We start from the raw sequence: 15,847 nt of genomic DNA, 5'->3' as shown, positions 1-15,847 counted from the left end.
GCTCCTCACATTTCCCCATTGTTTACACCAGCAGCGAGAGCGATTCGGACAGAGAAAGCCACGATTACCCCATTAATTTGAGCGAGGATGAAAGATTCGTGGATGAGGAACGTGAGAGTGAAGGACTAGAGTGCAGTGCAGGACGTATCTTTTTTCGCTCTGACCGTAACTTAGGTACAAGCTGGCTCATTGGATTCCACACTTTCTCCTTTTTCTATTGTGGATCACGGATTTGTATTTTAAACCACCTCGGATACTATATCCTCTTAAAAATGAGAGTCGAGAACGCGAAATGGACATTCACAGTGACTTTTATCTCCACGACAATACATCGGCGAAGCACTTTAGCTACGGAGCTAACGTGATAGCATCGGGTTTAACTGCAGATAGGAACAAAAGAAATAAGCCCCTGACTGGAAGGATAGACAGAAAATCAACAATACTATTAAACCATGGACCTGTAACTGGTTGTTATGCTGTTGCTAACGACGCCATTGAAGCTAACTTAGCTACGGCACCTCACAGAGCTATGCTAAAAACACTAGCTATCCACCTACACCAGCCAGCCCTCATCTGCTCATCAACACCCGTGCTCACCTGCGTTCCAGCGATCGACGGAGCGACGAAGGACTTCACCCGATCATAGATGCGATCGGCGGCTAGCGTCGGATAGCGCGTCTGCTATCCAAGTCAAAGTCCTCCTGGTTGTGTTGCTGCAGCCAGCCGCTAATACACCGATCCCACCTACAACTTTCTTCTTTGCAGTCTTCATTGTTCATTAAACAAATTGCAAAAGATTCACCAACACAGATGTCCAGAATACTGTGGAATTTTGAGATGAAAACAGAGTTTTTTCTATTAGATTCAATGGTGTCCGAATACTTCTGTTTCAACCATTGACGTCACACGCATATACGTCATCATACATAGACGTTTTCAACCGGAAGTTTAGCGGGAAATTTTAAATTGCACTTTATAAGTTAACCCGGCCGTATTGGCATGTGTTTTAATGTTAAGATTTCATCATTGATATATAAACCATCAGACTGTGTGGTCGGTAGTAGTGGCTTTCAGTAGTCCTTTAAGTATATGTTAACTTTATTTTTGTTACAAAACCCATGTAAATTGAAGGGGAACATATTTTTTGTTCCGGTTTGGTCACATTGTTGGGGGGGACAATTAATATGTGACGGAATAAGGGAAGAAGGGAATCAATGTGTTTTCTTTTATTTGATGTCAGACTAATTGTAAGTTCTGTTTTTCTTGTGTATTAGTTCTGACGGCATTATTTGGGCATTGTTTTGGCATCGTTGTTAACGAGAAGAAGGCGTGGCTGAAATAAATGACTGTGTGAGAAAAACGAACAACTTGAGCCTTGATTAAGACTTCGGAGGGAGTAACAATAGATGTTCTTTTTACTCGTTTTTAAATTTCCCTTGTGGATGATTAAAGTTTGTCTAAGTCTGACTTTGTCTAAGTCTAAGTCTAATCGTTGAAAATTTGGGCCGCCTTGTCTCACGTCATGTCACTTTTTACCGTCAGCACGTTTCAGTAGGCAGTAAAAGAGTCTGATTTGCCAAATAATTCAGTTTCTTCTATTTTCACGGTTGTTCTAGTTTCCATACTCGTATCTCTCATGCGACTGATGGCCATATACAGTGTGCCTCTTGTACACTAGGGGGCGGTTGTGGTCATTTCAGCTTGTTTGGCAATGTGGGAAGGTAAATACAGTAGAAGAGACATGCTAATAAGCTAGCGCTAGCAACTTTCAAGCTCCGGATCGAACAGATAAGTACAACTTTACACTGCTATTTGGTGTTGTTGGTAATTATTTCATGTGTTTAAATGACACTTGTCGGTGTTAGGATCGTCAGAGAAATACAAAAAAGATCGCCATTTTAGTCAACTGTTTGTTTACTATTAATACAAACTATGCAGTGAACTATTTTCGATTACTGGTTTACAGGTCAATACCATTGTCTAAACTGTTGTATTTGGACGTTTATTTCTTACATCACTAAATAAAGTATGAATAACGATGATGTTGTGGATAATCTGAACGAATGAGATGTCTTTAAGTCATATGTGACCTACCACTATTTATTGTTGTTGTCTACTGACTAACAGAACATCATTTTTACCCTGTATCAAATCCATTGTGTGTTTAAACAAGATTTAGTGTCCAAATACGTCTTTTATCAGGTGTCTGTTCTCTTACAAGAAGTTTTGGGAAACACACCATTTTTGTCATGAGGGACAAATGTTTCCTGGCTGGATGATGTCGGACTTCAGAGGTTTTTAAGTAGCTTTAACCCAGGCTTCCAGGTCAGTGTAGACTTTGTGCGGAGGGAAGCTGGGGTACCGCAAGCAGATCTGACACACTCTCCATTCCTTGTTAATGGACGGTTGCACCTTCCAGTCTCTCTTCCATTGCATATACTCGCCGTAACGCTTGGCGTCGCCCGCCAGCTCCTGCAGATACTCGCCAAGTTCTTTCACCGAAGCAAACTCGTCGACGTGGATGAAAGAGTGAGGCGGCGCCACAGCCTCGTATTGCTCCACCGGTGGTCCCAGGACGACCGGCACAGCCCCACTTTGGTAGGAATTGATCCACAGTTTCTCTGTGATATAATCTTTGGCGATGCTGTTCTCGAAGGCCAAATAGAAGTAGCAACGTGATATTGTAGGAAGAAGGTCATTGGGCGCAAGAAGATTATTTGACCAGCGTCCATAGACCTTTACAGGAATGACCGCGCTGAGTTCTTTGTACACTTGGCTTCTTCTGAAGGAATCCTTGTAGTGGCTGACCACCCAGCAGACCAGATCAGTTTTCTTTATTGGGATGTCGTCCACTGGATCTCCAGACTCTCGTGGTATAAACCCACCGTATGGTATGATAACATCTGCGTCCCTCCTGTAGCTCACGGTGAGGTTGAACACGCCTCCATATTCTCCCAGCAGTTTCCCGTTGTTATTAGCGGACTGTACGGACATCCAAGCCCACCTCTGGCCCGGCGGCCTGGGGAGCTCCATGGGCAGTTTCAGCCGTCCTCTTGCCAGCTCAAGGTTATTGAACACCACCACGTCCGCTTTCATGTACAAGGCATCCTGCATCATAACTTTACAGTGTGGGATGTTGAAGCGTTCCCAGCACATGTTCTGGCTGACAGCCCTAGCATGTTCAGCGTTCCAGTGCCACAGCAGGATGGTCACGTTGCGTTGTTCTGAGTTGTCGGACAAGGAAACTGCTGGGGACGAGTATCCTATCAGCCAGACGTAAAGACGAATCAGCATTAGAACACAGAGGATGCAGCGGAAGAGGTACTTCTTCATTGAGGCAGATGTGACCTCTCTGGGATGGTTGCAGTCCTGCAAGAGAAATGAATTCAGTCTTGATCTGAAGAAGTTGTTGTGCAGAGACCATAGTAGTTGTACAGTTAGACACAACTGGCATGATTGTGACATTTCTGCATGAACCTAGAATACAGTAAGTAGATATATGTACAGTACATGTTGCATATCAGAGCAACATGTCTGTAAGAATCCAGTACCTCACAGAAGTACACCCCTTACATTTCTGAAAATATTTTAGATGTGATGCAGGTTCGGTTTTCACATTTATATATCACCACAGGCCTCTCAAAGTGATTTATGGAAATCTACGGAAAAGAGAACAGAGCTCACCTACATAGTCTTCTTTAGAGCAAAACAGCTAAGCTTAAGGTAAGACGATTTGTGTTTTTCAAGTCAAATTATAAATATTCAGATCGTCAATATTCATCTTCCAGGCTTTGACAAAATTACTTTTTTTAACTAATAGATGCAGTATTAAATATATGGTATTGAATGCTAAGTAGAATGTTTTTAACAAAATGAAGTGTCTAGTAAAAACTTCTATTGTGTCAGGATTTGTTGGTCTTGAACCCCAAGATGCAAAGATCGCAGGCGTAGCGCAGGTAAACATGACTTTACTGTCTTAAAATGAAATAGTGCCACTTTTAAGCTCACATGCAGGAAACACAGGAAACAATCATCGAGCCCTTACTGAAGGGCGAGCCAGGCATAAATAGCAGCCTGACTGGCAACTGCAACCAGCAGCCGCCTGCAGCAGGCGGCTGGGCTGTCGGCGTGTCCACAGCTGGCGTCTGCGATGGCCTCACTGGAAGACGTGAGAGCTGTGTTTACCCTGTCGTACAGCTGACCTTAGCCCCCCCTTCAAGGGATGGATTCCAGACGTCCCAAGAAAGGCTGAGAGAGCGAGGCGGTAACGGGGAGTCTCGGTCCTGCCGAATCTGGCCGCCCCCCCTGGAACAGACGACAGGGCCGAGTGGGAGGGAGCTGAAGAAACAGTCCGGGCAGCAATCAAGCCACATAGCTTCTCCGTCATGGAGACCATTCGGGCACACTTCTCATCGGCCACTTGTTGACTCCAAACAGCCCACCAAATTTCTTTGGGGTTCGTACTTGGCTCGATGATTCTGTTAGGTGCTGTCGGCCTTGAACCCCAAGATGCAGCGATGGCAGGCGTAGCATAGGAAAACATGACTTTAATGTCAAACAGGGAAATGGTGCCACTGGTAAGCGCACATGCAGGGAACACAAGAAACAGGCAACAGTCAAAGTCTCCCTACTAACCCACCAGTGTCTCCATGGAAATGCCCCCCTCTACCTCAAAGAACTATACTCACCCCCAAATCCTCCACACAACACCTCCGCTCCGGACAGGCTAACCTCCTCCAACCTCCGAGGACAAAGCTACGAACAATGGGAGACCGGGCTTTCTGCTCCGCCGCTCCCAGTCTGTGGAACGCTCTCCCTGACCACCTGAGGGCACCACAGACTGTGGATGCTTTTAAAAAAGGCTTAAAATCCCTTATTTTTTGAAAGGCCTTTTTTTAGATGTATGCATACTAGTTTTAGCTATTTGGCTGTTCTAGTTTTTCTTTTTATAAATTTTTTATTATCTTTTTATTTTGATACGCTGTAGCACTTTGAGGTTGTTTGCTCAATGTAAAGTGCTTTTTACAAATACAATCTATTGTTATTATTATTATAACAGGAAACCGGAAACAATCACCGAGCCCTAACTGGAGGGCGAGACAGGCATAAATAGCAGCCTGATTGGCAACTACAACCAGGGGTGCCAGGCCGCCAATCAGGACAGGTAAGGGAAACAAGCGCTCTGAGAGACATGCAAGAAGTGGAACTAAAATAAGAGCGCTGACAGGAAATAAACACAAACTAAGGAAACATAACAAGACATAACTGTGACAGATCGTCACATATTGGCTCCTATTGAAATCCTTTGGGTTTTGCTCTCAAAGCCTTCCTGTACAGGGACGGTTCTCGGCAGGCATAAACAAAGGGACGGTCAGAATTGTGAAGGGGGCATCATGTGGACACGCTGCTCCGTCATGCTCCAGCATTTTTTTTTCTGAGCCAATACAGTAGTAACAATTCCTTCTCCATTCAGTTTGGTTGTTAGCTACAGTATGGGTCCAACTCCAACCTGGAGAAGTGGAGTGCACTTTGTCTGGCCTCTACCTTCACACTGTGTCCCACTGGAAAACTGAGCTCCTGACAGTAGCTCTTAAGGTCACTGAGGTACACAACCCCCTGACCACACTAAGGTGGCAATTGCTCAGGGGGGAAACTTAGAAAAAGTGAAATAAATCCAAAAAAGTATCCTTCATTCACATTTTATCGACCATCACAATATGTATCTTAACTTGAGGGTCCAATTCTTTAATTGAACTTAACCTTTAGTAGGACTTCACACACAATAGTCAATGTTGACAAACCGGACAGGTGCAGTAGTCTTTTGAAAAACACAATTAGTTTATTATCAAGTCAGATGCATCATGCCTCAAGTTTCTGCATTCTCCACTTGCTTAACAGCACCGCCTACACCTTAGGCACAGTCATGTTTTTCAAGTTGTGTTCTACTCCACCAACTAACAGAGAGTCAACAATTCCCTCTGTTCTTTTAGGTTACTTTTATTTCCTGGAGTTCCCTGACCAGTAAGCATGTGCACAATTACAGGGTGAGGAAATTTACATTGGCGCAAATAATGGTAGCCGTTCTTCACCGTTTAAACAGGAATAGGAAGTAAACAAAGCGGTGGTGTCACGGTTGTATATGTATAAATATATTTATACATATATATGTTTATATGGCTGTTCGATTCTTGGGGGTAACGATTCGATTTAGAATCGATTCTCGATTCAAAATCCATACCTTTTTATCAACACTGGTTGCCAGTTCTATTATTAACCACGCTCCTCCATAAAATAGCTCTAATACATTTCTATCTTACTTAGAATTGATTGATTGATTGATTGAGACTTTTATTAGTAGGTTGCACAGTGAAGTACATATTCCGTACAATTGACCACTAAATGGTAACACCCGAATAAGTTTTTCAACTTGTTTAAGTCGGGGTCCACTTAAATTGATTCATGATACAGATATATACTATCATATATACTATCATCATAATACAGTCATCACACAAGATAATCACATTGAATTATTTACATTATTTACAATCAGGGGTGTGGAGGGGGGGGATATGGACATCAAGTAGTGGACATAGAGAGAGAGAGAGAGAGAGAGAGAGAGAGAGAGAGAGAGAGAGAGAGAGAGAGAGAGAGAGAGAGAGAGAGAGATCAGAAGGCATAAGAAAAAGTATCTGCATTTGATTGTTTACATTTGATTATTAGCAATCCGGGGAGGGGGTTAGTTTAGGGTTGTAGCTGCCTGGAGGTGAACTTTTATTGCGGTTTTGAAGGAGGATAGAGATGCCCTTTCTTTTATACCTGTTGGGAGCGCATTCCACATTGATGTGGCATAGAAAGAGAATGAGTTAAGACCTTTGTTAGTTCGGAATCTGGGTTTAACGTGGTTAGTGGAGCTCCCCCTGGCGTTGTGGTTATGGCGGTCATTTACGTTAAGGAAGTAGTTTGACATGTACTTCGGTATCAGGGAGGTGTAGCGGATTTTATAGACTAGGCTCAGTGCAAGTTGTTTAACTCTGTCCTCCACCTTGAGCCAGCCCACTTTAGAGAAGTGGGTAGTAGTGAGGTGGGATCTGGGGTGGAGGTCTAGAAGTAACCTGACTAGCTTGTTCTGAGATGTTTGGAGTTTAGATTTGAGGGTTTTGGAGGTGCTGGGGTACCAGGAGGTGCATGCGTAATCGAAAAAGGGTTGAACGAGAGTTCCCGCCAGAATCCTCAAGGTGCTTTTGTTGACCAGAGAGGAAATTCTGTAGAGAAATCTCGTTCTTTGGTTAACCTTTTTGATTACCTTGGTTGCCATTTCATCACAGGAAAGGTTAGCCTCTAGAATGGAACCTAGGTAGGTGACCTCATCTTTCCTGGTGATAACAATGTCACCTACTTTTATGGTGAAGTCATTGACTTTCTTAAGTTTGATGTGGGACCCAAACAGGATGGATTCTGTTTTACCCAAGTGTATGGATAGCTTGTTGTCAGCGAGCCAGGTGCAAGTTCTACAGAGCTCAGCACTGAGGATTTTCTCCACCTGTGACTTGTCCTTGCCGGATACCAGCAAGGCAGAGTCATCTGCAAACAAAAACAATTCACAGTCGCATGCCGATGACATGTCGTTTATGTATATTAGGAACAGTAAAGGTCCCAATATACTGCCTTGGGGGACTCCACAGCTCACCGAGAGGGGGGGGACACGGTGTCGTTCACCTCTACCACCTGCTCCCTCCCCTCCAAGTAAGATTGCATCCAGCTCCATGAGGTTTTGTTAAATCCAATTGCTCTGAGCTTAACCAACAGTATAGCGTGGTTAACGGTGTCAAAGGCCTTCTGAAGGTCCAGCATGACCATGCCGCAGTATTTGCCCGCGTCCACCTCATGTTTGATGTGGTCGGTCAGATAGAGAAGGCATGTGTCAGTGGAGTGGTTAGTTCTGAAGCCGGATTGGAATTTGTACATGAGTTTATTAGTGGCAAGGTAACTATCGACCTGTTCATAAACTATTTTCTCCATTACTTTCGAAATGGAACTGAGAATAGAAACAGGTCGGTAGTTGCCAGGTTCCAATTTGCTTCCTTTTTTAAAGAGGGGAGTTACTCTTGCTATCTTAAAATCTTTTGGTACTTGGCCTTGTGTAATTGATAGGTTTATTATGTGCGTGATGATCGGGGCAATGATGGAGGCAGAGTCCCTGAGGAATCTGGAGGGAATATTATCAAGGCCGGTGGCCTTGTTAGGGTGGAGCGCGCTCAATTTATTAAACACATCATCAGCTGTGATCATTCCTAATTTGAAATCATCGTTGGATACTCCTAGCTTTCTGTAGAAGGCTTTAATGTGTTCTACACCAAAGCGACCAGAGTGGTGGGACAGCTTGTTGACAAGAGTTGCGGCTATGCTGGTGAAAAAGATGTTAAGTCTGCTAGCTACCTCCATTTTGTCTGTAATGAGGGAGTCACCCTCCTTGATGCTGATGTTGGTGAGTCTTGTTTTAAGTTTCTGGCTGCAACCAGGAAGCTGGTTGTTGAGAATTTTCCAGAGCTCACGTGGCTTATTTGTGTTTTCCTCTATTTTGTCGTTAATGTAATTTTTTTTTAAGGATTTAGTCAGGTTGGTTGACTTGTTTCTTAATTTATTGCATTGCTTTTTGAGAGTTGAAAGGAGTAATTTGAGGTTGATATTATTGGGTTGTTTATCTACTTCTGTTTTACATTTTTGGTATTCAGAGTATTTCCTGTCTCTGTCTTTTATGGCAGCTAATAGGTCCGGATTCATCCATGGTTCCGAGCGGGCTTTGATCCTGACTGTTTTCACGGGAGCCATGTCATTTAGTATCTTTAGGAACGCCGTTTTGAAGCGATCCTAAGCAACATCGACCATGTTGCTCGCGAGCACAGGGGACCAGTCCCACTCATCTAATTTTAAATTGAAATTGTCATTGGAGTATTTTTTGAGGGATCTGGATTGGGCTGTTATGTGGCCATTAGCTTTAGGTTTAGCTATTTTACGGGTGCAGAAGGTTAGATAGTGGTCGCTAAGACCACAGATCATGACCCCACTATTTTTTATTTTAGGCCGGTCTGAAGTGAGAATGAGATCTATGGTTGATTGGGTGGAATCACACACCCTTGTAGGTAGCGCTATTAGCTGGGAAAGACCGTGCAGATTACAAAACTTGCTGAAGGATCTGAAGACAGGCGCATCTTTGCGTTGAATATCTGTGTTCAGATACCATACCATACCATACCAACTTTATTTATAAAGCCCTTTAAAAACAACCACAGTTGAAAAACAAAGGGCTGTACACCACAAAGAAATAAAGGCAAAGGACAGACTCAAAAATAAAATTTAAAACAGAAGTAAAATACACATTAAAAAAGCAAATACAAAATTACCCTAAGAACAATTTTGTTAGATAAAAAGCAGTTAAAAAAGTTAAAAGTTAAAAACAGTTTAAAGTCTCATGCTGGGTTAAAAGCCAGTGAATAAAAATGGGTTTTAAGAAGGGTCTTAAAATTAGCCAAAGAAGGGGCCTGTCTCACATGAAGTGGAAGATCATTCCAGAGTTTGGGGCCCGCAACAGAGAAGGCTCTGTCCCCCCTGAGCTTACGCTTGGATTTGGGTACCTCCAGGATCAGCTGATCAGCTGACCTGAGGGACCGGGTGGGGGCATAGAGGTGGAGCAGCTCAGAGAGGTAAGGTGGGGCAAGACCATGTAAGGATTTAAAAACAAGTAAGATAATTTTAAAATGGACTCTAAAAGACACAGGCAGCCAGTGGAGGGAGGCTAAAACAGGAGTAATGTGCTCTCTTTTTCTTGTGTTTGTTAAAAGTCGGGCAGCTGCATTTTGGACCAGCTGCAGACGTGAGAGGGAGGACTGACTAATTCCAAAATATAAAGCGTTACAGTAATCCAGCCGAGATGTAATAAAGGCATGGATTACTGTCTCAAACTGTTGCCTAGAAAGAAGGTTTTTAACCTTAGCCAGCTGACGTAAATAAAAAAAGCTGGCTTTCACCACTGTGCCAATCTGACGGTCCAATTTAAAATCACTGTCAATACGAAAACCCAGGTTGGTGATCATGGGCTTAACGTACAAAGCCAAGGGGCCAAAGTCAACAGGGGGAAGCTCACAGGTACCACTAGGTCCAAACACTATTACTTCTGTCTTCTTTTCATTGAAGTTTAAGAAGTTTAGGGCCATCCAGGCCTTGATGTCATCAAGACAAGCAAGAAATGGCTGTATTGAAGAGGCATGATTTTTCTTTAACGGAAAATAAATTTGTGTGTCATCAGCGTAACAATGAAAACAAATACCATGCTTTCTTAGGATTGAGCCCAGGGGAAGTAAATAAACAGAAAAGAGCAGTGGTCCTAAAACTGAGCCCTGTGGGACCCCACATGTTAAGGGAGCAACAGAAGATTCAGAACCAGCAACATTTACAGAGAAGGTCCTGTTAGTCAAATATGACTTCAGCCAACTCAGGGCAGTACCACAGATGCCCACTTGATGTTGTAGGCGGCTAATTAAAATATTATGGTCCACCGTATCAAATGCTGCTGTTAGATCGAGTAAAACTAAAATCACATGATCACCTAAGTCTGTTGCTCGAAAGATGTCATTAAAAACCCTTACTAATGCTGACTCGGTACTATGGAGGGGTTTAAACCCAGACTGAAAGACTTCTAAAATATCAGAGTCCTCTAAAAAAGTGTTTAACTGGGTAAAAACAATCTTCTCCAAGATTTTTGAGAGAAAAGGCAGCTTAGAAATGGGTCTAAAATGGGCTAAAACTGAACTGTCCAGACCAGGTTTCTTTAAAAGTGGTTGAACCACGGCGTGTTTAAAACTGGTAGGAACCACACCAGAAAACAAACTGCTATTTAAAATGTTAAGAACAGGCAGCCCTATACAAGAAAACACTTCTTTAAAAAATGTAGGAGGGACAGCATCATGGGGGGAACCTGAGGGCTTCATATGATTAGTTAACTCTTGTAACTGCCGCAGAGTCACTTGCTCAAACTGATTAAAAACAGCAGAGTAGTTAAACGGGACAGAAGGGTCAGAGGTCGGAACAGAGATGAGAGCCCTCGTTGTGGCAATCTTATCAATAAAATACTTTAAAAAGGCATTGCACAATTCAGAGGAGGGTTCCAAACATGTAGGCTGAGGGGCATTAAGAACAGAGTCAATGGTTTTGAATAAAACACGAGGGTCAAGACTATTTGAGGCAATAATGTTTGCCAAATGTTCTCTTTTTGCCTCTTTTACTGTGCTCTGATATCGATGCCAACAGTCCTTTAAAATCTGGAGTGACACCTGAAGCTTGTCCTTCTTCCACCTGCGTTCAGCTTTGCGGCACTCACGTCTGATCGCACGGCTTCTCTCATTAAACCAGGGTTCTGATTTAGTTTTGGCCTTTTTGATTTTTAAAGGAGCCACTGAGTTCAAGACTGTGTCACAGGTGGAGTCAAACAATACATCGAGTTTCTCAGTGTCAGAAAAAACAGACTCTGTGCTAGAAAAAACAGAGTCAGAGGGTAAAAAAAACCTGGTTAAAAGCAGTAATAAACTGACCAGCAGTGGAAGGGTTAAAAACTCGACAGCTGTCAAACGGTTAAAACTGGCCTCAAATATGACAGGCATATGGTCTGAAAGCACATTGTCACAAATGTCCAAGTTAGACACAGGTGGACCATATGAAAGGACAAGATCAAGCGTGTGACCACGTCCGTGTGTGGGGCCAGACACAAACTGTGTCAAATTAAAAGAGTCAATAAGGTTTAAAAAAATCCTTCACCAGTGGTTTGTCGGGACAGCATACATGGATATTAAAATCTCCAACAATGAGGACACGATCATAGCGGGGCATAATTCCTGCTAAAAAGTCCGAAAAGTCATTGATGAAGTCCTTATTGTATTTGGGCGGGCGGTAAATGACAGCGCACATCACCGCGTCAGCGCGACACACCTCAAATAAAGTCAATTCAAAGCTGGCAAAAAATGACGAAGGAAAGCATTGCTTACATTTATAGTCATTTTTATAAAGTGTCGCCGTTCCTCCTCCACGGCCTGATGCACGAGGAGAGTTAAAATAGCAACAGTCTGCCGGCAGAAGTTCGGAGAAAACGCTGGACTCACCGGTACCGAGCCACGTTTCCGTTATGCACATGAAGTCCAGACAGCGTGACTCGAAGAAATCCCTGAGTGGAAACGTTTTGTTCGCCACTGATCTGGCGTTTACCAGACCAATTCTGGCAGGAGATGAGACCGGCGTCGCAGCATACCGTGAATCCCAGCACAACAACTTTAAATTGGAGGGATTCACCCCACGTTGGCGGCACCGGGCTGAGCAGGTGCGGGCGCGGTGCGTCCCCGGTCTCTCATCGGGGCCGATTTTCGGTACAGGGTAACCCGATGGATCCACGGAGGGCCAGCAAGCAACAAGGGAACCGCTTAATCCATTTCCCGTCCGGGCAGCGCTGGAAGAGCACGCCAACAGCACTCTCTGCTTTACCCGGCGGCCACTACGGGTGCCGCGGCGACGCTTCCGCGGAAAGCTCAGGGCGGGAACCCGGAAGAGGTGAGCTGGTATTCCTGACAGCAACGGGGGCAAAACATTTGGACCACCAAGATCAAAAGAAAAATTATTTTTGATAGGTGGTCGAAAAACCAACAATTCTTGGCGATCATACACCAGCAGAGACTCGAACTGTTTAGTGCAGTAGGATAAAATCAACAAAAACTGAAACCAGACTGAGAGCGGTAGACGGCCAGCCACACACGACGGCGCCATCTTGAATCATCCAGTTATAATTTTCTCCACGTTGTCTGTTCCTGCCAAGCACTCTTCCAGAGCCCCATAGAAATCACTCTGATTAGGGGGTCTATAAACAGTCCCTATTAGTACCGGCTTAGCGTTTTAAAATTTGATTTCCGCCCACACAGATTCCAGGTCATTGTGGTTAAGATCAGTGCGAGTTATGTATTTAATATCCTGGTGAATATACATACAAACGCCCCCACCGTGTTTATTCCTATCCTTTCTGATAACCGAAAAGTTTTCTATTTCTATCTCTGAGTCAGAAATACTTTGATCAAATTTGGTTTCAGAGAAACACAAGATTTTTACCTTCGTGTTGAGGAACATTTCTCTGATTTGGTCAAGTTTGGCTCCAGAGAGGCTGTTCACATTAGGGTGGATGATGTGTAGTCCACTGGAACCAAAAAGAGCATCAGAGTCCGCTGTGTTGTGGTACTGACCAGAAAAATTGTTGGTTATTATTGCTGTTGAAGTTGGAGAGCAATGAGAGAGAGAGAGGGATATTGATCGTCCTCCAGGTGAAGGGGGAGGGAGAGGGAGGGGTGGAGTTGGAGAGGGAGGGAGGGGGAGGGCAGGTAGGGTTGCTGGGGATGGGGGTGGATTTCCTTTTGGCTGGCTTTTTTGAAGACAAAGAGAAAGAGAACGACGAAAATGTTTGTGTAAAGGCGCCTCTAAATCCAGTGTATGCCGCGTCCTCGACCGTCTGGGACCGGGAAGAGGCCGCGTGGACCCCCGCCATCTCGTGCAGTTCCCCGCAATCACCGATGTCTGGGTCGCCGTCCACCGCAGCCGCCGCGTCGTTCACCACCGCTGAGTCGCTGCCTTCTCCGATGACTGGGTCGTCCTCCACCGCAGCCGCCGCGTCGTTCACCGCCGCTGAGTCATTGCCTTCTCCGATGACTGGGTCGTCCTCCACCGCCGCCGCCGAGCCTCCGACCGTGTCGATGAACAGGGCGAAGTCCTCCGCCGAGCCGCCGATCGCTGGAGCACAGGTGAGCTTGAGCTGAGATGAGCCGGTAGCCGAGTTAGCTTCGATGGCGATGCTAGCAGTAACATTGCTAGTCTTCGCCAGTCGGGACAACATTATCCGTGTTGTTGCAGGTCCAGGGTTGAGTTCAGTGTCTCCTGATAGTAGAAGTAATTGTAGTATTATTGACTTTCTGTCTATCCTTCCAGTCAGGGGCATGTTTCTTCTGCCTCGATGTGCAGTCAAGCATGATGCTAACACGTTAGCTCCAAAGCCAAGGTGCTTCGCTGATGTATTGTCGTGGAGATAAAAGTCACTGTGTATGTCCATTTCGCATTCTTGACTCTCGTTTTCAAGAGGGTAAAGTATCCGAGGAGGTTTAAAATATAAATCCGTGATCCACAGTAGAAAAAGGAGGAAGTGTGGGATAATCCGAGCAGTTGTTTGAATTCCCGATCGGGAGCGAAAGAGAGTGCGACCACTCATTTCGGCGTCCACACACGTGTGACAGAAGTAGACTGGTTTCGTTTAACACATTCTCCCCAAACATTCAATAGAGTCAAATACAAATAAAGGGTAACACTTTAGTATGGGGATCATATGAACCGTTAATTAGTTGCTTATTAACATAGGGTTAGGGTTAGGGGCAGGTTTAGGGTTGGGGTTAGGGTTAGGGTTAGGGAAGACTCTTAGTTAATGGCTTACTGGTTGTGTAATAAGGCCATGCAGAATAAGGCATTAATAAAGTAAATTAATAAAGTACTTAATAATGACTAATTAACAGCCAATACGTTACTAATTTGCATGTTATTAAGCAACTAATTAATGGTTCATATGTTCCCCATACTAAAGTGTGAGAACGTGCAGCGCATTGGGGAGGAGGAAGACCCCCATGTCTTCTTGGACATTTTCATGGCCACGGCAGAGGCATGCGCGTGGCCGGAAGACGAGTGGGGAGTGAGGCTTTTGCCACTACTAATGGGGGAGGCGCAATGAACGGCGCTCAGCCTGCCGGCAGCCTCCCAAGTGCACTTCCCGGACCTGAGGAGAGAGGGCAGTGCTGGACCGGACGGGGTGCACCGCCGAAGATCACCGGCGCCGGTTCTGGGCGCTGCAGCTGGAGGAGGAGGACCGCCCGTTCACGCTGGGTCAGTGAGTTGGGGAGGCGGCGACGCGCTGGCTGCAGCCGAGGGAGGAAGACGGCCAGGGACGGGGACGGTGTGGCGAAGTTGGGAGAGTGGCCGTGCCAGCAATCTGAGGGTTACTGGTTCAATCCTCACCTTCTACCATCCTAGTCACGTCCGTTGTGTCCTTGAGCAAGACACTTCACACTCTGAATTGATTTCATCCATCCATTCATTTTCTAGATTATCTTATTTATCTCACCATATGAAATATAACTTACCTCACTCATTATTATTTATTTATTTTTAAGGTTATTACTTATGGAGTATATTGTGAATACATTGAGAAGAGGAGGCGAACAAAGGTTTTAGGAACTGTTATGTAAAGGAAAATGGGGTAGGATTAAATAAGCTCTGGTTCTTCCTACTCCTTTTCGAACATGTTGAATAGAGAACCTGTAAATTGGGATGTATCATGTTGTATGCATGCATGTTCCAAATAAACTCAACTCAATTCAACTCAAAAAACTCAACTTGTGGTGTTTGGAGGAGAAGGAATGCTGAGTTGCATCCAAAGAACACCATGCCTACTGTGAAGCATGGGGGTGGAAATATCATGGTTTGGGGCTGCTTTTCCGCAAAGGGACAGGATGAGTGATCCGTGTAAAGGAAAGAATTAATGGGGTGTTTGGTATGGTGATATTTTGAGTGAAAACCTTCCATCAGCAAGGGTAATGAATGAATTAAATAAATTTATTTCGGTCATATAATCAACCATCAAACATTTTGTGTGATTAGTTTAACAGTACAGATTATACATATTTAACAATCATACACATTTACACCCAAAAATAAAATGAAAGGAATGACCGAAAAAGGACTAGGCTGAAGCCAAAGCTTATATTTGTCTACCTTCACTGAA

The 15,847-nt window shown here is 44.3% G+C and overlaps 1 protein-coding gene across 3 annotated transcripts; it reads right to left on the bottom strand.

Annotated features, from left to right (window-relative positions):
• Positions 1 to 1,961: 1,961 nt before the first annotated feature.
• On the bottom strand, positions 1,962 to 13,293 carry LOC133655260 (alpha-(1,3)-fucosyltransferase 7-like). 3 transcript variants are annotated; one of them, XM_062055246.1, is made up of 2 exons: positions 13,144 to 13,293; positions 1,962 to 3,369 (listed from the first exon to the last, which is right to left on the bottom strand). In XM_062055246.1, the coding sequence occupies exons 1-2, from the start codon at positions 13,159 to 13,161 to the stop codon at positions 2,299 to 2,301; spliced, it is 1,089 nt and encodes a 362-aa protein (XP_061911230.1). In that variant the 5' UTR covers positions 13,162 to 13,293; the 3' UTR covers positions 1,962 to 2,298. The 3 variants fall into 3 exon arrangements, with proteins under 3 accessions (XP_061911230.1, XP_061911233.1, XP_061911231.1); XM_062055249.1 differs by lacking the exon at positions 13,144 to 13,293 and adding an exon at positions 12,153 to 12,287; XM_062055247.1 differs by lacking the exon at positions 13,144 to 13,293 and adding an exon at positions 12,039 to 12,071.
• Between the last annotated feature and the right edge of the window lie 2,554 nt (positions 13,294 to 15,847).

This window comes from Entelurus aequoreus, linkage group LG08 (assembly GCF_033978785.1).
Source record: "Entelurus aequoreus isolate RoL-2023_Sb linkage group LG08, RoL_Eaeq_v1.1, whole genome shotgun sequence".
Taxonomy (NCBI): domain Eukaryota; kingdom Metazoa; phylum Chordata; class Actinopteri; order Syngnathiformes; family Syngnathidae; genus Entelurus; species Entelurus aequoreus.
Note: the sequence above shows the minus strand (reverse complement) of the source record. Positions and strands in the feature narration are given on the sequence as shown.